Source organism: Oncorhynchus clarkii, chromosome 1, assembly GCF_045791955.1.
Source record: "Oncorhynchus clarkii lewisi isolate Uvic-CL-2024 chromosome 1, UVic_Ocla_1.0, whole genome shotgun sequence".
In the NCBI taxonomy this organism is placed as follows: Eukaryota; Metazoa; Chordata; class Actinopteri; order Salmoniformes; family Salmonidae; genus Oncorhynchus; species Oncorhynchus clarkii.
Genome location: NC_092147.1, coordinates 52,907,318 through 52,931,685, shown reverse-complemented (window position 1 = coordinate 52,931,685; position 24,368 = coordinate 52,907,318). Strand labels below are relative to the sequence as shown.

The following is a 24,368-nucleotide window of genomic DNA, read 5'->3' as shown; positions in this document are numbered from 1 at the left end:
AATTATATCTCGTTTTAAAGCCCTTTTGGCTACCTGGTCTACTATTTCACTCCCGAGTAGGCTGGGACCCAGCAGAATCTCACTACTACACCCAGTCTTTCGATTCTCCATAATAACATTAATGCCTCATATAGGTCACTCCTATTAGATTTGCCAGATGATAAACTCTTCAAATATAGACAGAGAATCTGAGCATACTATAATTCTGACAGGTTGAGCGTCCTCCACCCACTGGTCGCAGCTACTATCGACAAGTTTGTTAGTCTTCGACATATACACATACACAAGTTCAGAAACAATTCCCCCATTCCATTGAAAAGTAAATATTAGTTCCACAACCATATTGAATTAGTCAAAATAGTCAGTAGTCAAAATAAATAAAATCATTGAGGCAGTCAACTTTTTCAAAACTTTTTCAAGTGGAATGATTTAATCATAACGGCAGCAAAGTAAAAACAACTTTAAAAGGTACAAAAAAGGCTTCTCGTTCCACATGCATGGTTCCCTTCAGCTTTCATTTCTGAACTGTTTTCACATGTACATGTTACATTTTAATTATTTCTATACACTTGCCCTTAGTTTATCTGTTACACTTGCCCTTAGTTTCTCTCTCCAGAATGGCTTCTTCTTTTCCCTCTGTATCCATGCAATCTCAATCTCTCTGTCATGTTACACGTCATCCTGAAATGTTGAATTCAGTAACTTTTTAGTGGAGGATTTATTCTGCTTTCCAGTTTGATAAATGTGAGATGAACACTTGTGGCAATAATAGAGGAGGATGTGTAACAAAAACAAACAAATGCATAAAACAGAAAAGAAACAAAAAAAATAAAAAATAAAAAGGCAAGCGTGTAGAGGAGGAGTGAAGTATCTGTGGGGATAGCCCTGTGTTCTGGAGGCATTTGGCACAGATCGTATTTAACTGGGGTAACAATCTTACACTGTATGGGTAGAGAGCAGGGACACGGGAAGTGTATTGCCTGACTAGGGGTTGATTCACACTAGCCGAGCCAAGCCGAACTGCACCGGCCAGGCTACGTATCCGTCATCTTTCCTGTAACTGTGCTGGAAAGGACCATGTGAAAAGAAAATATCAGAGCCAGCACGGTATGGTTATGGTCGGTACGATTTTGTGAAAGGGGTATAGTACCTCACAACAGTCCCGGGTGGGTTTGTTTGACACTGGAGTACACACTGTAGTCGGCCAGACCGATACAACCACTAATGTACTGTAGAACAGACATACAGGCAACCCTGAGGTGTGTCGGGGGGGGGGGGGGGGGGGTGTAAAAAAAAGTGGAAATGCCAACACGTGGCAACAACATTTCAACAGAATGAGAAATTATAAAACAAGTCAACTTTAACACAATCTAATGTCAATCAAAAACTTTTTTATAAGAGAGGAAGGAGGATCTCTGAGGTCTTGATAATGTCAGGCTTTCGGTCCCATCATGAAAGAAGAGCAATCCTTGACCGTCCTATTTCTCCCTCAATGAAAGGAGAGCCATCCTTGTCCACTTCCCCTTTCACCTCCTCTTCCTATTCCATCACAGGTAGAGCTCCTTGGCTAGGATATGCTGCAGTTTCTCCCTGAGGACTCTAAAGCATGGCCGCACCAGGGGATCCAGGGTCCAGCACTGCTTCATGACTTCATACACCACCTCAGGACAACCGTCTGGGGCATCCATCTTGTAGCCCTTCTCCACGCGTGGTACCACGTCCTTTAGAGGCTGGGGCAGGAGAAGGGGGGGATGAAGAGAAGATGAGACAGGGGAGTATCATTTGCAGAAATATAATAGATTTTGATTAGGAATTACTTTATATCTATTTTGCATTACATTTATATGGTGTCATGATCACTACAGAATGTTGACAACATTGAAAGGAATAGTATTATACTGGACCATAATAGCACTGTCCACATTTCAAATGTACTACATTGACTCTTAACTGCCAAATTCATATACTCTACAGCTGTCCCAGTTTCTAACACACCTGCCCAATCAGTTTTATTCACTTGGCCGTTTCTAGCTTTTTGCGATTCTACTCATTTCATCATGGGGCGGAGAGAAAAATGTAGTTTTAATGCAAATTTTACTGCAGTTCTACATATTTTCCCAAGGGATGGTGAGGAGATGTTGCCATTTTACAGCTAATTTCCTGCAGTTCTACACATTTTACCATGACTTATGCCATGTTCATATGATATCTGAGTGAGAATGACAAACAAAAATCAATGGGGGCCCCCTAGATGTCAGGGCCCCTGGGCATGTGCCTTGCGTGCCCGGTCAGTAATTTGACCATGATTACTACAAGGCTTAGATAGCTGGCTAGACTAACTTACCTAGCAACCTATAAAATGTTAGCTGACATGAGCTAATTGAGTGACTGTCGGTGACTGACATATAAGAGGAAAAGCGCTGATGCACTACCAACTGTCAAAATTGCACGTTGTGTATTATAACTAACAGTTAGTCGAGTGACTTACTTTCTAAAGTTTAAAATATACTTACAATTCTGGGGTAAGGCACTCGTCCAAAGGAGTAGATCTCCCACAGCAAGATCCCATAGCTCCACACATCTGACTTGGTGGAGAATTTCTGTTTATCAACAGACAGCGGGAAAGACAGCCTTTCCGTAAAGCTTATTTCAATGTGTCAAACATACAGTATATTATAGATATGGTGGAAATCAGCAGTACAATAATATTTCTATACCTTGAATCACAAATCGACCCCTAACCCCTACTCCCTGTAGATCTCAGAGGATTGGACAGGTGTATGTAATATGGTGGTAGCTCCATCTTGCCATCTGATAGGCTAGGTGGAATTGCTACCATATTGCTTACAACTATCCAATCCTCTCCGATTTAAACAAGTTCCTTAAGGTTTGATTTCAGATTCAGGGTATGCTCCTAAAGACAATAAGGAAAGTGACTCGTGAAACCGATGTCAGTGTGCTAGTTCAGCAGTATAGCTTCATCCCTCTCTGAGTAAAACTCAGGGTAAACGGTCTTTACCACAGCTCAAACCTGGGGGTTTTAACACACATAACCACCCTCCTTGACAACGTACAAACCAGTTGACCTATAGAAAAGGATCCAACTCAGTAGCACCAAAGGCGACATTTCAAGCTAGCTGTGGAGTGAGCTTACTTTATCTCCGTTACACTAGCCTACCTTTTCCCTTAGGGCCTCTGGTGAGGTCCACTTGATGGGCAGTTTGGCTGTGTCCTGATTAGAGGAGGCCTCCTTGGTCAGGCCGAAGTCGCTGACCTTGGCGATGTTATCATCTGACACCAGAACATTACGGGCTGCCAGGTCTCTGTGGACAAAGTTATTGGCCTCCAGATACTCCATGGCCTCACACACGTCACTACAGAGGAGAGGGAGGGGAACGGTTGATATTTAAAGAGGCATTGACAATGTTGATTAAAATGGACAATGTTACATTTCCAACTGGCCGCTATAAGCCCCTGTCAGCAAACTTCTGATAACATTATTCAAGATGTAGGGATAAATCATTATCATGCTCACACTGAGAACTTGAGTAGGGAATCCCCACCCAGCACTGTCCGACCTCTGGAGCGTAGGTAGTCCACTAGACTGCCCTGAGGAGAAGGGAAAATAGAGAAGCAGGTCTTCAAAGCTCTTTGGTTCTTTATTTATATATCTATCTATTAATGCATTACCTTTATTTAACTTAATCATAGGAGCCACCTACCTTGGCCATGTACTCAGTGACGATAAACAGGCTTCCCTTCTCCTCAACGATGACACCTAGCAACTGGACCAGATTATTGTGTCTCAGTTGCCTGCAGTAAATAAGGAAAACAATTAAACAATGACAAACAAATTGAAAAAAATAGATATCGAGGACAGGGCTCGTGGGCCCCCCAAATGCGGGGGCTGCAGGGGTGTCCAGTACGCCAGTGGGAGAGACACTGCTTAGAGAGAGATATCTATCTATTGTTAGAGAGAGTGAGCCCCCCGCAGCGAGCTGGATTAGCAAAACAGGCAAAAAGCTGGTCACATAACTGGATATTCCGTGTCCACTCAATGTATGTGCGTAAGTTCGTACTGGACACAGGGCATGTAACCTCTGTTGCTATTCAGAAGCAAGAGGAGGAGGCGAAAAAAGGTAAATAGCGCAAAAAATAAAGACCTTTAAATGCAGCTTTTTGGGGGGGGGGGGGGTGAAAGCTGCATTTAGATGGGACGAACTGAGTATCGAAAGGGTGTACAGATAATGCTTGGAGGTCCCCAACACGTTTAGATCTTGTAGGAGAGGATCTTCAGATCCACCGACTCAAGAGGCTCAAAAGGAGCCACACACCGCGCCTCCAAAACCAAAGCCAAGTCCCATGTGGGCGCAATAGGTTTAGAGACCGGTCTGAGATGGCGCACACCTTTCAGGAACTGTAAGACCAAAGGCTGGTCCCCCGGGGTGGTGTTGTCAATTCCCACAACACGCTGAAATAGCAGCTATGTACACTTTTAAAATGGAGAATGCCCGCCCCTGCTCGAAAAGCTCCTGTAGGAACATAAGGAATGTCCCTCACACAGCACTGAAAAGGAACCAGCCCTTGATCTTGGAACCAGATCTCAAATGCTTGCCACTTATACGCATACAGACCCCTTGTGGCGGGAGCCCTAGCGGACTGAACAGTAGCAGTAATGTCCGGAGGTAACCCTCTAGCCATTAGATTGGCCCTCTCAGAAACCAAATCTTTGGCGTTGCTTGCCAAACCTGCTTTCTCCACTCCATCCAACTCCAGGAATTTAAAATAGGACAGGGGTTGCTAGTAAACTTAATTAGCCATGATGAGGCTTTTTTTAATCTAAGCTAGGCTAGCTAGCCTCTTTGACCGCAGCACAGTCCGTTTAGAATAACCAAGCGACTTAACGCTACATATATTAAACAAGAGAGCTACCCCAGCAACTCCACAGTTAACTCTGCAAGTTAGTTAACCTGGCTAGCACGCTATGCATCGCTTGTTAGCTAGCCTGGTCTCGAAAGTCTACGTAGGACCAGATCCTTCAGCAATAAGTCTGGGAAGAGAGGCAAACAGTGCTTAACCATGGGAGACACAGGCGGTGGGAGGATACCCACAGAACCTGCCTGCCCTCTCTCTTCGAGTCGCCTCCCATAACCGGCGACAGAGTTCACAGGAGCAGGGAGACATTTGACCTGACCAACGCCTCAATCCATCTCTGCGTCCCGCAACTCAGACTCAGCCGATGTACGGGCACTTGTATGTCTCAGCCGTCCCCTAGTCCCGCACACAAACTGAATCGTGTGAGGGCAGCCAGAGTATGCACCGAGCCGAGACATACAAGACAACAAAAGTGAGTATCTTTTTTATTCATTTGGGCATTGTCACGAACCCAAATAAGGCTTGTTAGCCTTCATCGTTTCCTTAGCCATCTAACGTATTGCTATAGCCAGGCCGAGCAAGCCGGAGAATAACTAATTGTTTGTGATTAGGAAACTATGAGAACCATACAAACTTCAGCACACAATTTCCAGGAGGTGAGCATGCTCTACCATGAAGGGGCAGTTTAGTCGGCGCAACGTAAGACAGTCTCTTGTTCCAATTGTTAGTTTTAGTAGTGTGAATCATTCCTGCTTACATCGAGGTAAAAAGCGGAATAATTGAAAGCATTCGAGCCTCACGCTTATCACCTGTGGAAGGCGGGGCTTCCAAGAGGTGCAGATTTCATTAGCCTTGTCAGGCGTGATTTTCATTCTTCAATTGAAGTCGCGAGGGTGCGACTACCCATAGTGTGTTGTACTGAAAGGGAACATGTAACAGAAGTTTGGTTCGGGCTCTGACTTACGTCATGACTGAAGCTTCAGCGATGAAGGCCTGTGCTGTAGCATCGTGTTTGATACACTTCACCGCTACTTTGGTCCCTCTGTAGTCTCCCACCTTTACATCTGATGGAAAGAGAAACATGCGAGTGAGAATGAGAGAATTTACTAAGCCATATTCACACACTCCAAGAGAACCGGAATGAGTTGGATTAAGCTGGAGAAGACTGCCTAGAACTGGTTACAGAGTCGTCATCGATAAAACCTATTTATACACAGCTACAGTCACTCGTTTTCACAAAGCCACTTGCCTCCAAACTCTCCTTTCCCAATGGACTGGTGGATATTGATTTCCTTCCTGTTGAGAGCCCAGCCGCTCCTGGAGAACTCATCCTGGGCTGCCACAGTACCCTCCTCCAGCTTCGGCTTGATCAGTTTGGTGCAGAGACCGTCTGCATCTTTGGTATAGTGCTGAGGACAGGGAGAGAGAACGTGGGTCAATAACATAGGCCAAGAAAGGGAAAGATTGCCAATATTGATGACATCATCAACATTTGGGATAACTGAATACATGAAAATGGAACAAAATGCATATGGGTCTTCGTTTCAAAGGTACAATTGATACATTATATTTTTAATGGACTCATTCAGCATACTAGCCGTAACCAACAGAGGGCAGCATGGTTAAAAATATAATCAGAGGTCAAGTTTAAAAAAATGCATGTCAACAACACCTCGTAGGCTTTCAAATAATAACTGACATGCTTTTTTGAGACCAACAAAATGACTCCAAAACTGAGTTAATGTATAGTGTGCCGCCAGATGGATGAAGGAAGAGAGAGGATGGTTTTGAAAGTAAAAACCCAACTACCGGGTGTCTTCAGGTGAAATGATCTGGAGCCTGCCGCTATCACTTCCTCTTTGTCACTTCCTGTACAGTATATTTGTTCCAGGAACTGTGTGTGTGGCTCTGATGAGGGAACAGTTGCAGAGGCCAGAGCACGTACAGTAGCTAAAATCAACTCTGTATACACTTGGTCACACCATTTGTATGGCTCACACACTGGTTGTAAAATAATAGACAGCTTTATTTGACCAAGAAGGGACAAATCCCAGATCCAGATTAATGAACTGCTTGACTAAAAAAGCATGCGCAATAGAGAATCTTTAATGAAGCCCAGCAATAGACTTAATCTGTGACTGGGAAACTGGCCCGAAGATAACTATTTCATTTTATTTCTCCCCCCCCCCCCACACCTCAACAAGCTGCATGAGGTTCTCGAAGAACGCCTCCTCGTCGATGCTGAGCTTTCCCTCCTTGTAGACAATGCGGTAGTGCTCCACCTTGCCGTCGCAACTCACACACAGAGTATAGTCCCCAGGGTAGTTGGTGCTCTCCCTCACAAGGTACAGACCCACCTCTGGGGGGATCAGGAGACACTCAGCCTGCTCCCTAGTTATCTTACCATGGAACCATCTGGAGGGGTGAATGGGGATTAATTAATCAATCACATTTGTTTATATTTGATTTTATATCAACAGTTGTCACTAAGTGCTTTTACAGCACACACACACACCGCAATCACTAACACTAATATGTCTAAAAAGATAATACGTCTATCACTAACACTAATAATAAGTCTAAAAAGAGTCTTGGCAAAACAGCTGATCTGATTGGTAAAAATACCAATTAGTGAAAAAAACATACGTGTGCAGACACACAAACACACACTTTCTTAGAACTTAGGCATGTGGCTGAATGTGGGAGATTTCAAGATCCAGCAGGAAACCGTGCACACACAGCACTGCAGAACTGAACACACACACATTTCTAGCTTTTTGAGGGCTCTAAGCTAAATTTAAAGCCAATTTCCTGTATTTTTGCCATGACTTGTGCCATTTTCAAAGTGCTATTCAATTTCAATTTTGAAATTTCACCTTGTGTATTCTACTATCCTAACTAACAGGAAGTTGAGAACCCGACTGACCCCCCCCCCCCCCCCCGGCAGTGCACACACATGAGAGCTGGAAACAGACACAGAAGAGCACTAGCTACAATTACAGGGCTGCAGTCAGACAGAGCCAGGACTCAGCCCAACTGTGGTTTATATTCACATAACAGTGGCTTCACTGCCACGACAAATAGCCTATCTGTACTCTACAACCACACAGAAACATCCTGAAAAACAAACACTTTCATCCAGATTTAGTATCACAGTCACTATACTCTGAACTGTAAACTGCAACTCATGCTGTCACCTAACCTGAGCACTTTCTTATTTGTTTCATAGAGTGCTTTCATCTTTATGTTATACAGGTACTTCAGACTGTTTTTATGCTTTAATTGTTGAGAGCTCTTACAAAAACACATTCCTATGTGTGTATTTCAATACCTAGAAATGGCATAATAAACTTGAACTAGAGCCAGGGCTCTCCAACCCTGTTCCTCGAAAGCTATTCAACCCTAATCTAGCACACCTGATTCGAATAATTATCGGGTTGATAAGCGGAATCAGGTTAGTTACTGGGGTTGGAGCAACCTACAGGTGGATAGCTCTCCAGGAACAAGGTTGGCGAGCCCTGAACTATACCCTAGTAACTTCGGGGCGGCAGGTAGCCTATTGGTTAGAGCGTTGGGCCAGTAACCGAAAGGTTGCTAGATCGAATCCCTGAGCTGACGAGGTAAAAATCTGTCGTTCTGCTCCTGAACAAGGCAGTTAACCCACTGTTAACTGACTATTAAACCTAAAAAGGTACTCCTGACTCCCATATCTTTATTTTGTTACTACACTACTGGTAAGTAATGTAACAACACAGACAGTGCATTTATGGGAAGTAATTTCAGTACAACATGGAGTGATGAGCAATGTTTTGAAGGATTCAGTCTGCTTTAACCAGGCTACGATGACTGTACTGTACTGACGGCATTAGACTCAGCTTGCCCCCTTGCTTCACCCCTTCCCTCTTCTGGACATAGTTAGCTGGGATGGTGCCTTCTTGACCTGCTGTGTTCTTGGCTTTGTACCAGTTCGGGTCCTGGAACAGAAAATGTCATGATAACTCTGTGTATCAGATCAGGATTGACTGAGTAAATACTGTACAGAGGTAGAACAAATTACTGAAACAACAACCCAAAAGTTCATCCTTTAAAAACGCAACTATTTTTTGAACTACTGTACTAGTCAAAAGTTTGGACACACCTACTCTGTCACGCCCTGACCTGAGTATTCTTTGTTTTCTTTATATATTTTGGTTAGGTCAGGGTGTGACATGGGTGATGTATGTGTTTTTGTACTGTCTAGGGGTTTTGTAGGTTAATCAGGGTTGTTTATCATCTAGGTGTTTATGTATGTCTATGGTTGCCTAGATTGGTTCTCAATTAGAGGCAGCTGTTTATCGTTGTCTCTGATTGGGAACCATATTTAGGCAGCCATCTTCTTTGGGTATTTTGTGGGTTATTGTCTATGTCTAGTTGCCTGTGTCTGCACTAGTATTATATAGCTTCATGTTCGGTTTGTTGTTTTATATAGTTTAAGTGTTCTTCATCATTAATTAAAAAGTATGTATTCTAATCACGCTGCGCTTTGGTCTCCTCACTACGACGATCGTGAGGGAATAACCCACCATAAAAGGACCAAGCAGCATGGTAAAAGGCAGCAGCAGTGATCGCAGGACTCATGGACTTGGGAGGAAATTCTGGACGGCGGAGGACCCTGGGCACAACCAAGGGAATATCGCCACTCCAAGGCAGAGCTGGAGGCAGCGAAAGCAGAGAGGCGCCGGTATGAGGAGGCAGCACTGCTGGAAGCCCGAGAGGCAGCCCCAAAAATGTATTGGGGGGGGTCACTTGGCGCAGTCGGCGAAGTTGAGGGGTGAGTGAGATTGTCGAGGAGTTATTGGACAGATTGGAGGAGAGTGAACAGAGGGGAGACTGAGACATTCGAGGAGTTGACGAAATTGGAGGAGAGTGAAGAGGGAGATGGTTGGTTTGGCGTAGTATGCACGGAATTCGAACTGAGGAGCGTGTTAGCTGTCCGATGCCACCTGTGTCAGTTCTTCGTACTCAGCCTGAAACTTGTGTTAAAGTTACGGAAGATTTGATGCCGGCTATACACACCAGGTCTCCAGTACACCTTCACAACCCGGTGTGTCTTGTTCCTCCTCCCCGCACTCACCCTGAGGTGTGTGTCTCCAGCCCGGTACCACCAGTGCCGGCACCACGCACCAGGCTACCAGTGCGCCTCCAGGGTCCAGTACTCCCTGTTCCTGCTCCTCGCACTTGCCCTGAGGTGCGTGTCCCCAGCCCAGTACCACCAGTGCCGGCACCACGCACCAGGCCTATAGTGCGCCTCGGCAGTCCAGTACGCCCTGTTCCTCCTCCTCGCACTGAGGTGCGTGTCCTCGGCCCAGTACCACCAGTGCCGGCACCACGCACAAGGCCTACAGTGCGCCTCGCCAGTCCAGAGCATCCGGCTACGGTACCCAGTCCAGAGCGTCCGGCTACGGTACCCAGTCCAGAGCGTCCGGCTACGGTACCCAGTCCAGAGCGTCCGGCAACGGTACCCAGTCCAGATCGTCCGGCAACTGTCCACAGACCGGAACCTCCCACGACGGGCCGCAGTCCGGAACCTACCAGTCCGGATCCGCCAGAGTCTCCCTCCAGTCCGGATCCGCCAGAGTCTCCCTCCAGTCCGGATCCGCCAGAGTCTCCCTCCAGTCCGGATCCGCCAGAGTCTCCCTCCAGTCCGGATCCGCCAGAGTCTCCCTCCAGTCCGGATCCGCCAGAGTCTCCCTCCAGTCCGAATCCGCCAGAGTCTCCCTCCAGTCCGGATCCGCCAGAGTCTCCCTCCAGTCCGGATCCGCCAGGAGCCACCAGTCAGCCAGGAGCCGCCAGTCAGCCGGCGATGCTGGAATCTCCCTCCTGTCCAGAGCTGCCAGAGCCGCTCCTCAGTCCAGAGGCTCCTTTCCGTCCAGTGGCGCCCTTTACGATGATCTTCAGTCCGGGGCCCGCTGCGAGGGTCCCCGCTCCAGAGGCGCCACCTAAGTGGGCCAAGACTGAGGTAGAGCGGGGTCTACGTCCCGCACCCGAGCCGCTGCCGTGAAAAAGGCCACCCGGACCCTCTCCTTTTGATTAGGTTTTTGCGGCCGGAGTCCGCACCTTTGTGGGGGGGGGGGGGGGGGAGTACTGTCACATCCTGACCGGAGTATTCTTTGTTTTCTTTATATATTTTGGTTAGGTCAGGGTGTGACATGGGTGATGTATGTGTTTTTGTACTGTCTAGGGGTTTTGTAGGTTTATGGGGTTGGTCATCATCTAGGTGTTTATGTATGTCTATGGTTGCCTAGATTGGTTCTCAATTAGAGGTAGCTGTTTATCGTTGTCTCTGATTGGGAACCATATTTAGGCAGCCATCTTCTTTGGGTATTTCGTGGGTTATTGTCTGTCTAGTTGCCTGTGTCTGCACTAGTATTATATAACTTCACGTTCGGTTTGTTTTATATAGTTTGTTAAGTGTTCTTCGTCATTCATTAAAAAGTATGTATTCTAATCATGCTGCGCTTTGGTCTCCTCACTACGACGATTGTGACATACTCATTCAAGGGTTTTTCTTTACTTTGACTATTTTATACATTGTAGAATAATAGTGAAGACATCAAACCTATGAAATAACACATGGAATCATGTAGTAACCAAAAAAAGTGTTACACAATTCAAAAAATATATTATATTTGAGATTCTTCTAAGTGGCCACCCTTTGCCTGGATGACAGCTTTGCAAACTTTTGGCATTCTCTCAACCAGCTTCATGAGGTAGTCATCTGGAATACATTTCAATTGACAGGTTGGCCTTGTTAAGTTAATTTGTGGAATTTATTTCCTTCTTAATGCATTTGAGCCAATCAGTTGTGTTGTGACAAGATGTGGTACACAGAAAATAGCCCTATTTGCTAAAAGACCAAGTCCATATTATGGCTAGAACAGCTCAAATAATAATAAGAGAAACGACAGTCCATCATCACTTTAAGACATGAAGGTCCGCTACAGGAAAGGTAGACCCAGAGTTACCTCTGCTGCAGAGGATAAGTTCATTGGAGTTACCAACCTCAGAAATTGCAGCCCAAATAAATACTTCAGAGTTCAAGTAACTGACACATCTCAACATCAACTGTTCAGAGGAGACTGCGTGAATCAGGCCATGGTCAAATTGCTGCAAAGAAACCACTACTAAAGGACACCAATAATGAGAAGAGACTTGCTTGGGCCAAGAAACACGAGCAATAGACATTAAACCGGTGGAAATCTGTCCTTTGGTCTGATAAGTCCAACCGCCGTGTCTTTGAGACGCAGAGTAGGTGAACAGATGATCTCCACATGTGTGGTTCCCACCGTTAAGCATGGAGGTGGGGGTGCTTTGCTGGTGACACTGTCTGTGATTTATTTAGAATTCAATGCACAATTAACCAGCACGGCTACCACAAACTTCTGCAGCAATATACCATCCCATCTGGTTTGCCTTTAGTGGGACTATCATTTGTTTTTCAACTGGACAATGACCCAACACACCTCCAGGCTGTGCAAGGGCTATTTGACCAAGAAGGAGAGGGATGGAGTGCTGCATCAGATGACCTGGCCTCCACAATCACCTGACCTCAACCCAAATGGTCTGGGATGAGTTGGACCACAGAGTGAAGCAAAAGCAGCCAACAAGTGCTCAGCATATGTGGGAACTCCTTCAAGACTGTTGGAAAAGCATTCCAGGTGAAGCTGGTTGAACAAGTGCTCAGCATATGTGGGAACTCCTTCAAAACTGTTGGAAAAGCATTCCAGGTGAAGCTGGTTGAGAGAATGCCAAGAGTGTGCAAAGCTGTCATCAAGGCAAAGGGTGGCTACTTTGAATCTAAAATATATTTTGATTTGTTTAACACATTCTTTGGTTACTACATGATTTAATGTGTCATTTCATAGTTTTGATGTCTTCACTATTTTTCTACAATGTAGAAAATAGTCAAAATAAAGAAAAACCCTTGAATGAGTAGATGTGTCCAAACTTTTGACTGGTACTGTATGTTCTTTTTATATGTAAGTGTAGAAATGTCAAGAAATATGACAGAAATTATAAATATTTTATTTTTTACACCAAACACAAACTGTAAATCATTGGAGCGTTTGACCTGTTTTCTCGTCTCCCTCGCCAGAGAGAGAGTTAGGTACCTTACCTTAGTCACCACGATTATGGTTAAGACATCTCCTTTGTTGAAGGGCAGGTCCTGCTCTGTGGTGCCCTTAAAGTTGTATTTGGCCACACACTCTGTGCCCTGTGGCCATGTTGGTGTCTGAGGGACAGGAGTGGTTATCAGGATGAAAAGCAATGAGGAATAGGTGCTCAGCAATAAACCAGCTTAATGATAGGTGGTATAGTGTATCTCTATATTCGACATGAAGCAGCCATATCTGTTTATCATATCCTGGTCTCACCTGGGGTTCAGACATCCTGAAGGGGAGGAGGCAGTGGGTCTCCTCTCACAGGCCTCACACACCGAACACTACCATCACACACACCTGTGGAGAGAGAGGAAGAGACCATAACAGGCAATACAATAGACAACCTATTTTTAATGAATTTAAAAATGTATTTGCAAATTATGGTGGAAAATAAGTATTTGGTCAATAACAAAAGTATCTCAATACTTTGTTATATACCCTTTGTTGGCAATGACAGAGGTCAAAGGTTTTCTGTAAGTCTTCACAAGGTTTTCACACACTGTTGCTGATATTTTGGCCCATTCCTCCATGCAGATCTCCTCTAGAGCAGTGATGCTTTGGGGCTGTTGCTGGGCAACACAGACGTTCAACTCCCTCCAAAGATTTTCTATGGGGTTGAGATCTGGATACTCCAGGACCTTGAACTGCTTCTTATGAAGCCACTCCTTCATTGCCTGGGCGGTGTGTTTGGGATCATTGTCATGCTGAGAGACCCAGCCATATTTCATCTTCAATGCCCTTGCTGATGGAAGGAGGTTTTCACTCAAAATCTCACGATACATGGCCCCATTCATTCTTTCCTTTACACGGATCAGTCGTCCTGGTCCCTTTGCAGAAAAACAGCCCCAAAGCATGATGTTTCCACCCCCATGCTTCACAGTAGGTATGGTGTTCTTTGGATGCAACTCAGCATTCTTTGTCCTCCAAACACGACGAGTTGAGTTTTTACCAAAAAGTTATATTTTGGTTTCATCTGACCATATGACATTCTCCCAATCTTCTTCTGGATCATCCAAATGCTCTCTAGCAAACTTCAGACGGGCCTGGACATGTACTGGCTTAAGCAGGGGGACACGTCTGGCACTGCAGGATTTGAGTCCCTAGCGGCGTAGGGTGTTACTGATGGTAGGCTTTGTTACTTTGGTCCCAGCTCATTCACTAGGTCCCCCCGTGTGGTTCTGGGATTTTTGCTCACCGTTCTTGTGATCATTTTGACCCCACGGGGTGAGATCTTGCGTGGAGCCCCAGATCGAGGGAGATTATCAGTGGTCTTGTATGTCTTCCATTTCCTAATAATTGCTCCCACAGTTGATTTCTTCAAACCAAGCTGCTTACCTATTGAAGATTCAGTCTTCCCAGCCTGGTGCAAGTCTACAATTTTGTTTCTGGTGTCCTTTGACAGCTCTTTGGTCTTGGCCATAGTGGAGTTTGGAGTGTGACTGTTTGAGGTTGTGGACAGGTGTCTTTTATACTGATAACAAGTTCAAACAGGTGCCATTAATACAGGTAACTGGTGGAGGACAGAGGAGCCTCTTAAAGAAGAAGTTTACAGGTCTGTGAGAGCCAGAAATCTTGCTTGTTTGTAGGTGACCAAATACTTATTTTCCACCATAATTTGCAAATAAATTCATTAAAAATCCTACAATGTGATTTTCTGGATTTTGTTTTCTCATTTTGTCTGTCATAGTTGAAGTGTACCTATGATGAAAATTACAGGCCTCTCTCATGTTTTTAAGTGGGAGAACTTGCACAATTGGTGGCTGACAAAATACGTTTTTGCCCCACTGTATTTATCAGATATATTTATTCATCTATATATATTTATAGATGGAGTACAAATATTGAATCATTACAAGAATGGGTTTGACAAGGTCCAGAGAGAGAGAGAGAGAGAATATAAATAACACTTGGTTACAGCCAGTGCCAGAAAGCAGAAGTAACCGTTTTTGTATATATTTTTTTCCCATCTCACTTTCAAAACTGTGGAGAAGCAAGTTTCCATTATGTCATCACAGCAGCAATAGGTTGGGCTGCTCATTGCCCACCCTCATTGTGCAACTCAATATTATGAAAGGTTTCTTAATGTTTTGTACACTCAGTATATGGAGTATATTTGAAAAAGTCTCAAATTGAATCTTTCCGTCCTAATGAGTATACTGTAGAGCTTAATATAGTTCTCCTAAACACTGAGAATGTAAACTAGTGGTAGGATCATTACAGGATTCTCCTCAATCTTTATTTTCTCTTCTAGATTAGAAGACATTGACCATAAGAAGGGAAGCATTTACATTAAAAAGTATTTAATTTATATTTACTGCGGTCAGTCAGTTACAACTTCTTTCATTATAGTTGATGCAGTCAGTGACATATGGTTGTATTGACATACAGCAAGTATTTCCATGTGGCCTAACAAATGAAAAGTAGCAGAGCCACATGACATGAATGGTGAATGCATGGCTCATGGATGGTGTCATCGTCCCCGAACCCATTGAAATAGAATCACTAGAACGGGTAGTCTGAGGGACTTTTTCCTGTTCTTGTTAATCTATTTCTATGCACGAGTGGTGAATGCACAGCCCATGGGTGATGCCATCATCCCAGGACAAACCACTTCCTTTCAGCAAGGGTCAGTTCCCATGGATGAGTTCTGGGCCATGTTCCTTAGGGAACCAAACAAAAGAAAACACTCAAACAGGGTCCTGGTCCAATAAGAAACACTAATTTTCATTTCCCGTTGTGAAGCGTTTTTAAAACGCTTTACATTGCGCACACAAATGAACATGACTGAGTAACTAGCGTCTTGTGCCACAACATGAGGTCACTTCCTCCCACGGACATGTCACAGAAAAAAACCCATTACAGAGCTGAGCGGACTGTGGATGGTGAACTTCCTGCCTGACAGAGCCCAGACTGTGATTAATCCTACAGTAGGGTGGGGTCGCTGAGAAAGAGAGCAAGAGAGAAACAGAGAGCGAGAGAGAAACAGAGAGAAAGAGTAAGAGAGCACAGACAATGACTGCACGGCATTAGTATTACAGCTAGGCCACAGCAACTGATAGTAAGAGAGAAAGTAAGGTCTAACACACTTCCCTTTGAAAACACACATGCTCCCACCATTGTTACTACGTTACAGACAGACACATTTTTAACAGAATGACGTAAATCAGGTCAAGGCAGTTAGTATGTGTTTTTGGTTTTACTATTCTCGAGGGAATCACAAGGATAGTAAAATAAAGAAAATGCGGACAAGTGGGGACATTTCGGCGGTCCCCACATGGAAAAATGCTATTTTAGAGTTTAAGGGTCAGGTTTAGGGATAATTTAATGGGAATGGGAATTCTGAATGGGAATCAATTGTTTGGTCCCCACACAGACAATAAAACAAACGTGCACAGGGCTCCCGAGTGGCGCAGCTGTCTAAGGTACTGCATCTCAGTGCTAGAGGCGTCACTACAGACCCTGGTTCGATTCCATGCTGTATCACAACCGGCCGTGATTGGGCGGCGCACAATTGGCCCAGCGTCGTCCGGGTTAGGGTTTGGCCGGGGTAGGTCGTCATTGTAGAATTTGTTCTTAACTGGCTTGCCTAGTTAAAAATAAAAGGTCAATAAATATCTTTGGAGCAGCAGAAGAAGCAACATATCTGAAGGGATCCTCCCAGTCTTATGATCTCTGAACTAACATGACACATGGGCTCAAGCTGTTCAGTTCCACATTCTGCGGAAAACGTTTGAGGCGCTTGCACACAATTTCTACATACATGGCAAAGAAGTAGATGTAAGAGACAGACTGTCAGAGCAGAAGATCTAAACAACTGCTTAAGTTTGTGATAATACATCTCATGACGATGAAACATCAATCACCAGACTTTTGCAGTGCAGAACTACAATAAGAAGAAACCCATCAATCAACTGATGCTTTGAAGTCGATAAACACAGAAATATAAATTTGATTTATCTATGTTTACATTTAGATTTATCTGTATGATAATAGAACTGGGTTTTTTAACTGATAGATAGCCACAGGATGGGTCTGGTTAAAGACCCCAGTGGAACAGTGACATCACCAACTATGGAATGGGTCAACAACAAGGACCACGCCTGCCTGGGATGACACTTTTGATTTCCCCCTTTATTTTTTTTTATTTTTTTTTTAAATGTAACCTTTATTTTAAGCAACAGCTCAGTGAAGTGTATAAAAGTCCTTGAATAGGCCAACATCAAAATAGCAGCAGGCTACCAGCCCAGCGTGTGTGAGTGAATGGAACATAATTCAGCATGTCTTGGTGTCACATTTAACAGATAAGGACTATAGCCGTTTCCAGAAGGCTCCCTCTTCATCGAACCACAGCCTTTCCATTTTCAGGAAGCAGACAACACAGTCTTTGTGAGCTATTCCAGTTCAGTTTCTACTGTGACCCGTCTTTCTGAGTACTGTAGTCAATCAGCCCTGATCTGATACAGTCTGTGGGTAAGACACACTTTAGTTCCAGAGGTCTGTAATGTAAGGTATTCTCTGATTGTTGCAGGCTACATCTCTGCTAGCCTGGGTTCCTGACTGACAATTCAGCGAAGTGAACCCAGGTTATGTCCTTGCTGAAAGACACCACCAGAGTCCAGCACACAATGAGGTTTCACACAGTGTGTTGGTCTATAGCCTACATGCTGCAGTGCAAGCCGTACAGAAGGGTAGTAGAGTACAAGGCCAGCCGTGTGTGACATGTGCCTGAGGCTACATCAGGAACCAGGAAGTTAGCTTCAATGAGAACCTGTCTCAGCATGGATACATGATGTGCTCTGTGATACTACTGTTACAGACTACAAAGGCACAGCTAACAAACACTACTGTACATAAACCAGAGACAGAAAGGGCCATGCACTCCAAATCACAAACCAGTGGTTAACACAAACCAGTTGGGAGCCTAAGCATGGAGAGATACTGTGCCCTGTGATACTGGTACAGACTAGAGCCATAGCTAAATACACCATGAAGCATACTGACACAGAGACACTGAGGGGAAATGTAGTCCACACCATCGCACATCAACTGCACTGTTTCTTTTTCCTTATTAATTGTATTTATCTTGCCTGGTACTGTCCTTAAATGACCCCATGAGGGATAATAAAGTCATGATCTTATTTTATCAACTGAAAAACGTAAACAAGTGGAGAATAGCCTTGGAAACACCCATCCCTTCTGCTATACATTCTCATCCAATTGGGTTCAAAGCAAACAGGTTTTTCATCATTTTCCGTCAAGTTGCTAAATGTCTTATGCAAGACGAGTGGTGTGTCTACTCTAGTCTAAACTAATGTATGCATGTAGAGGAACAATTGGTTCTAGGCTGTCTTCAACAGCAGCCAGTAGACCTAGCAGCAAGACGAGACAGGTAGACAGGTATGAAGGTATGGAGAATTCCTTCCTCGGACCATGGAACGTGTCTGCCACACCCTTGTTGCAGTGAGTGCACTACCCTCACTGAACTCACTAAGCTACATGAAAACACTGCAGAACTCACAGACAAAAAACAACAATGCATTAACAACTATAGTTATATAATGATATTAGGCAGGGTGAGTGAGAAGTGATCTGTCCAGATTATTTATTTAGTATCACATGTAAAATTATACTGAATTCTCAATCATTAGCCTACATACAGTATCTAGGCCTAATTGCATCAATCACTAAAATAGCCCTGCAACAGAAAGACTACATAATGGCTAACTGTGGACCTTACAAGCTCTCACACTAGACCTAGAGATGTGCACAAGCATAATACCCCATAACCACCATGCTCCCACTACCAGCCCTGCCCCATGGCTTGCATCCCAAATGGCATCCTATTCCATAAATAGTGTGCTACTTTTGACCAGGGCCCATAAGGCTCCAGTCAAAAGTAGTGCACTATGTAGGGAATAGGGTGCCATTTGAGATGCCAAAAGTAATGCACTATGTAGGGAATAGGGTGCCATTTGAAACGCAGACCATGCCTCAGTAATTATCCCTGTGTGCCCCAATCTCTCTCTCCCTTCCTCCGTCCTCCAGCTGTGTAGGTCTCAGTAGCCATCCTCATACTGTCTGTGTGTGTGTGTGTGTGTGTGTGTGTGTGTGTGTGTGTGTGTGTGTGTGTGTGTGTGTGTGTGTGTTCAGCCATGTAGGGTCTCAGTATCCCTCCTCCTGTTTCTGTCCTTCCGGGGCTCCGTTTGGTTGAGGATGCTCTGTTTGATTACAGCCCGATACTTTGATGCTGCTGTTAGCTGCTGCTGCCCTGCTATCAGGCCTTTACAGCAGCAGCAGGGGAGAAGCCAGAGCCAAGGAGTAAGAGATGGAGGGAGGGAAACCAGGCAGCCATAGCCTGGAAGAGTAAGGAAGATAGTGTTAAGTGTGAGAGCTATGCCCCCATGCAGCAGCTAGCCTGGTGCAGGGAAGCAGCAGTGCCTGTTACAGTAAGGGAGATAGTTGTGAGAGTGTGCCACAGGGCCATCCAGCTGGGTCTGACAGACAGACAGGCTGGCAGGCTGCAGATGTTAATGTAGAGCCACAGAGCAGGAAGTCAACAACATAGACACCACCTCATCCGCCTCAGGGACAACAGCTAGATCCGGCTACAGTCAGCAACACCACTAGTTTCAGGTCCTCCCCGTTTTCTACCGTTTAGCGCCTAATGAACACCACCCAGAAATAGTGGTTTTATTGTCGGTTTTACAGTTTTGGTTGGATGAATTCAGATGAGCATACAAATGAGTATACACAAGCAACAAAAGCATGTTGTTGTTGGTTTTTACAATAAAGTTTTGAGAGGCTCGTAAAAGTAAAGTTGATGAGGAGTCAAACAGTCTCCCTTTTAGATCAACAGGAAGGGAAACATGGCTATCATTTCAGAGCTGTGTGTACATCCTTCAGAGCAGCAGGGGAAAATCCCACTGCAAATGACAAGGTTTTGCATCCAGACTAGACCCGACCCGTTTCAGTCAGCTTTGAATCTGCCAAGTCGGCTAGGCCTAACCTCAGCCAAACCACACGATCGCACTACTTAGTGCACAACAGAAAACATTTCTCAACAGAAAACAAAAAGTTCAGTTGGTTCCTCCCTGTTTCAGTCCCGTTTGGTGCCCAATGAACACAACCACAGGAGAAGATATTGTTGACAAAAGCCTGTTAACCCCACTGGCTACAACCAGCGGATCGACATATTGTTCTAAAGCATTGAACATCTCTCAGTTTGAGAAGACCATCATAAAAGAGGCTAGTTTTAAATCTGTAGCTGTGAGGTACAGTAGGAACATTTGTTTAAAATGAGAATTACAGAATGGACCTTTCTGGAAATAGTGTAGTTTGCTGGTAAAACAAATCAAATGGTCATTTTCCTACAGTAGAAGATGATAAAGGGGAAAAACAGCTGTAGTAATAGTGTGTATTTATGCATGTCTGTCTTAAAGATGAGCAAAAATAACTGTATAAAATAAATCCTTAAAATACTGAGCTATTTTGTATGCTCAAAAAAAATTGACAATTAACAATCTCTTTCAGGATTTTGATGTGTACTGCTTGGGGTTATTGTCTTGCTCGAAGATCCACTTGCGGCCAAGTTCCAGCCTCCTGGCAGAGGAACCAAGTTTTTTGGTTAAAATGTCCTGGTAGGTACTGGGTAAAGTTCATGATGCCATTGACTTTAATAATGGCCCCAGGACCAGTGAAAGCAAAATAGCCCCATAAAAATCATTGATAACATCAATCATATTTTTACAGTAGGTATAGGGTTATTTTGTGCTCATGTGTTCTCATTTCGACGCCAAACCCACCACTGGTGTACGTGGTCAAAGAGCTGTATTTTCATGTCATCCTCATCCAACAAATGTAAACGCCTGGAGTTTGCGAAATGGCATTGGCAATTGAAGTGGAACCAGTGCTTTGGTCAGATGACATGAAAATAGAACTCTTTGGCCATGCACACTAGTGGTGGGGTTGGAGTAGAAATGAGAATGCCTAGTCTGTGGTTTGAATTGAAGAGGGCAGTCCATAAGCGCAGACTAGGGATATCAATGATCTGGAAGGTTTCTGTATGGAGGAATGGTCTAAGATCCCTCCCAATGTGTTCTCCAACTCATAAAACATTTTAGAAAAAGGCTATTGAAAGGTATTTAAAACAGGGGTGTCAATCATTTTGACCCCTACCTTTTCGAAAAAATATATATTACTCTGAGCAATTGTATTAGTATAAAATAATATAATTTCCTAATTTTGTAGAGCATACAATATAGCTCAGTGTTTTAATTATTCATTTTATAGTCATTTTTATCAAGGGTGTCAATAATTTCAGACCCCACAGTATATATATGTCATCTGTATGTCATGTACTGTTGCAAAGCAAATTTCCCTATGGGGTGTTAGAAGTATTACTACTCTGTTCTAAAACAAAGTCATTACGAAAGTTCACCATCTGACCTGGATATGCCTGCCTGATGATGTAGGGAAGACACAGCTGTGCCAATGGACAATAGGGCCCTTAGGGCCCTAGGCTATGTAATGGTAAAGCAAAGTGAGTCACATTAGGACAGTTCACTATTTGACCTGGCTGAGAGGTGGATATAATTACACTGCATAATCACCAGAAACATTCCACTGGCAGGGAGGGCATTACACTACAGGCAGCATTATCACTATCAGCATGGGCAGCATTGGGCATTCCCATCACAGTCACTACATAGCCTGGAGCCCAAACCGATATGCTCCCATTGATATTGTGAAGTGAAACAAAGGTGAAATGGAGCTTATCAGTTTGGCTTCTAAGCTAGCCACTATAGGCAGTGTGAGAAAGCCTATTCTTGCTACCTCCAAAGTGCTAATAACTTTTGGTTAACACCACTTGACGAAGCTAGGCGCTGCGTCACAGCCATGCCCAGCCAGCAAGTCGGAGTAACAGTTTTACTCAGTTTCATCCAGCTCTATTATTTATTTCCCCGGTTTGCCATTCTCTGTTCTCTGAGTTGTGGAGCTCCATCCGGCTACAGTGGAGCTCTCTGTGTGTGAGAATTGTGACTATGCATGCTGGCTATTGTCCATAGAGAGGGTCAGTGACAGAGGTCAGTGGCCTTACTGAGCTGAGAGAACTACTGCTCTGGCCCAAGGGGGGCATTCTGTCTCTCTGACAGATGTACACACATACACGCATTCACCCACAGAATTTCTGCCTTGGCCCAAGGGGATTCTCTGAACTTGAATTAGATTCCTGTGAGTGTTGTTTTTTAATGCAAGCTCTAGTGAGTAACATTTTGCATGTATTTATTACAGCATAATTAACTTGAAATGTTAAGGTTGCCAAAGAGCAGTACCACATCATCCACACAGACATGTAAGCAGTCAAAGCCCTATTTCAGCCAAGTCTTCCAAAGCTGCCCATCCATCCATCCATCCCAGCATATATAACATGTTTTTGGCTTGGCGATGCTAAAGGCTCAGTAACACCCTCTTGAGAAGCAGCCAGGTCACCATCTGGGGGCTCAGCGATACCCTCTGCCACTCCATTTTTGCCCCTTGTACCCGCCTGAACTACCAGGCATAATGCTGCCTTTCTGTGAGCCCAGGGAGAGGAGAGGAGGACAGAGGAGGCTGTTTGGTGGTTCTGACACAGCTGCACCCAGAGTGCCAGAGGAAGTGGCAGAGAGAGAGAGAGAGAGAGAGAGAGAGAGAGAGAGAGAGAGAGAGAGAGAGAGGCAGATAGAGATCACGACTCTTTCCATCATTACATTCCTAAGCGCACAATCTCAGAGCAACAATACTGAGTGTGTGTGCTATCCTGGTGGTTATGGCATGATGCTCACCAATTGGCTGGCTACAGTCAGAACAAGTGGTCGTAATCAGATACTGAATCTCTACGGTTTCAAACACTGCTTGCCTAATCAAAGGGTGCACCTATGCATTGCAATCACACCAATACGTCACACCATGCAAATAGATCAAGATGACAAGAAGGAAATAGCCTAACTGTTGACAAAGTTCAAGGAACTGAAGCTCAGTCAGTTTATGTGACTCTCATTAGGCAAGCTACTGTACAAGACAGTGGATGCTTCCCGAATGGCATCCCATTTCCTACATAGTGCACTACTTCTGAGCAGAATCCCTGTTGGTCCTAAAACTCAAAATAGTCTGACCATCCCATCCCTCTACAACTATGAGAAGAAGCAGCCATAATACCTGTGATTTTGGAAGATGCCGAGTGTGTTAGAACACACGATGCAAGCAGCTAGATTACTAAAATTCGAGATCCCCTCGTGATTCTGGATCTGTCAATTTGTTTGTTTTAAGAGCAGTCAATAACATAGGGAAACAACAGTAGTGCAACAGCTTACCTATCAAATGGAAGTAAGTATCAATAGATGCATCCCTATTGATAGAACGCAGAGGCAGCCAGAGCGTGGATGGAATAGATGCCAGACAGCTGTAATCTACATTCGCGTCAGTTAAAACGATTTCAACATGATGATGCAGTCAGTGTTCTTGATCTTGATGAAAACAACACGACGGCGTCTCAACCGTAGATCGAAATATAAACCGCTGAATTAACTCAACTCGGTCACAAACTAGTGATATCAACACACAGATTTAATCTAAATTCTCCAGAATGTGAAAAGTAGACAAATAATCCGCAAGCTTCAATGGTTATCCTCTGCTCTGGTCGGCCTTGTTGTAATATGACATACATATAGTCAGCCAAGAGGAGCAGTGGTGCACAAAATTCAGACCGCTGAATATAGAAATGTATCGCGTTTATTATTGGAACATGTTGCCTGTAACTGTTCTAGATGTTACATTTCTATCTGCAACGTTCTGCACGTTCCGCCCATATACGTTATAGTACTGCCCCTACCTTTATCCCTTGCAGTACGCATGCGCATATTCTTCAAGCGCTCCAGGCAGTGTTGGTATGTTGGCAGTTTTCGTACAAATTGGGCTACTTTGAAAACGATGTCGCGTTTTTTTGTGCTATTTCTAAGGTGCACCGCGGCCGCCATGGTATTTATATTTAAAAAATATATGTATTTCACTATGACCTGCTGCTGACTATCAGGCAGTGAGGCAGGCTTTTGCTGAGTGAGTGGTGTGGAGGGGTGAGTGTAGAGAGCACAACAGCTATTGGCTGTTGAGTCACGTAAACGGAGCAGCATGCGCGCACGTTTTGATAACTTTTTACGGTTGAAGGTAGTCAATGTAGATCGTCATAATGGAGACACTTGTTTCCAACCCTTTCTCCGTCAAATATATTAATATGCACATCAATAAATAATGGAAACA

General features: G+C 44.3%; 1 protein-coding gene across 1 annotated transcript; it reads right to left on the bottom strand.

Moving 5' to 3' along the window:
• Positions 1 to 400: 400 nt before the first annotated feature.
• LOC139408842 (tyrosine-protein kinase CSK-like) lies at positions 401 to 23,960 on the bottom strand. Its single transcript, XM_071153219.1, has 12 exons — positions 23,426 to 23,960; positions 13,290 to 13,373; positions 13,031 to 13,147; positions 8,737 to 8,849; positions 7,071 to 7,290; positions 6,125 to 6,284; positions 5,840 to 5,939; positions 3,723 to 3,813; positions 3,536 to 3,609; positions 3,179 to 3,374; positions 2,514 to 2,600; positions 401 to 1,730 (listed from the first exon to the last, which is right to left on the bottom strand). The coding sequence occupies exons 2-12, from the start codon at positions 13,302 to 13,304 to the stop codon at positions 1,548 to 1,550; spliced, it is 1,356 nt and encodes a 451-aa protein (XP_071009320.1). The 5' UTR covers positions 13,305 to 13,373; positions 23,426 to 23,960; the 3' UTR covers positions 401 to 1,547.
• Positions 23,961 to 24,368: the final 408 nt, after the last annotated feature.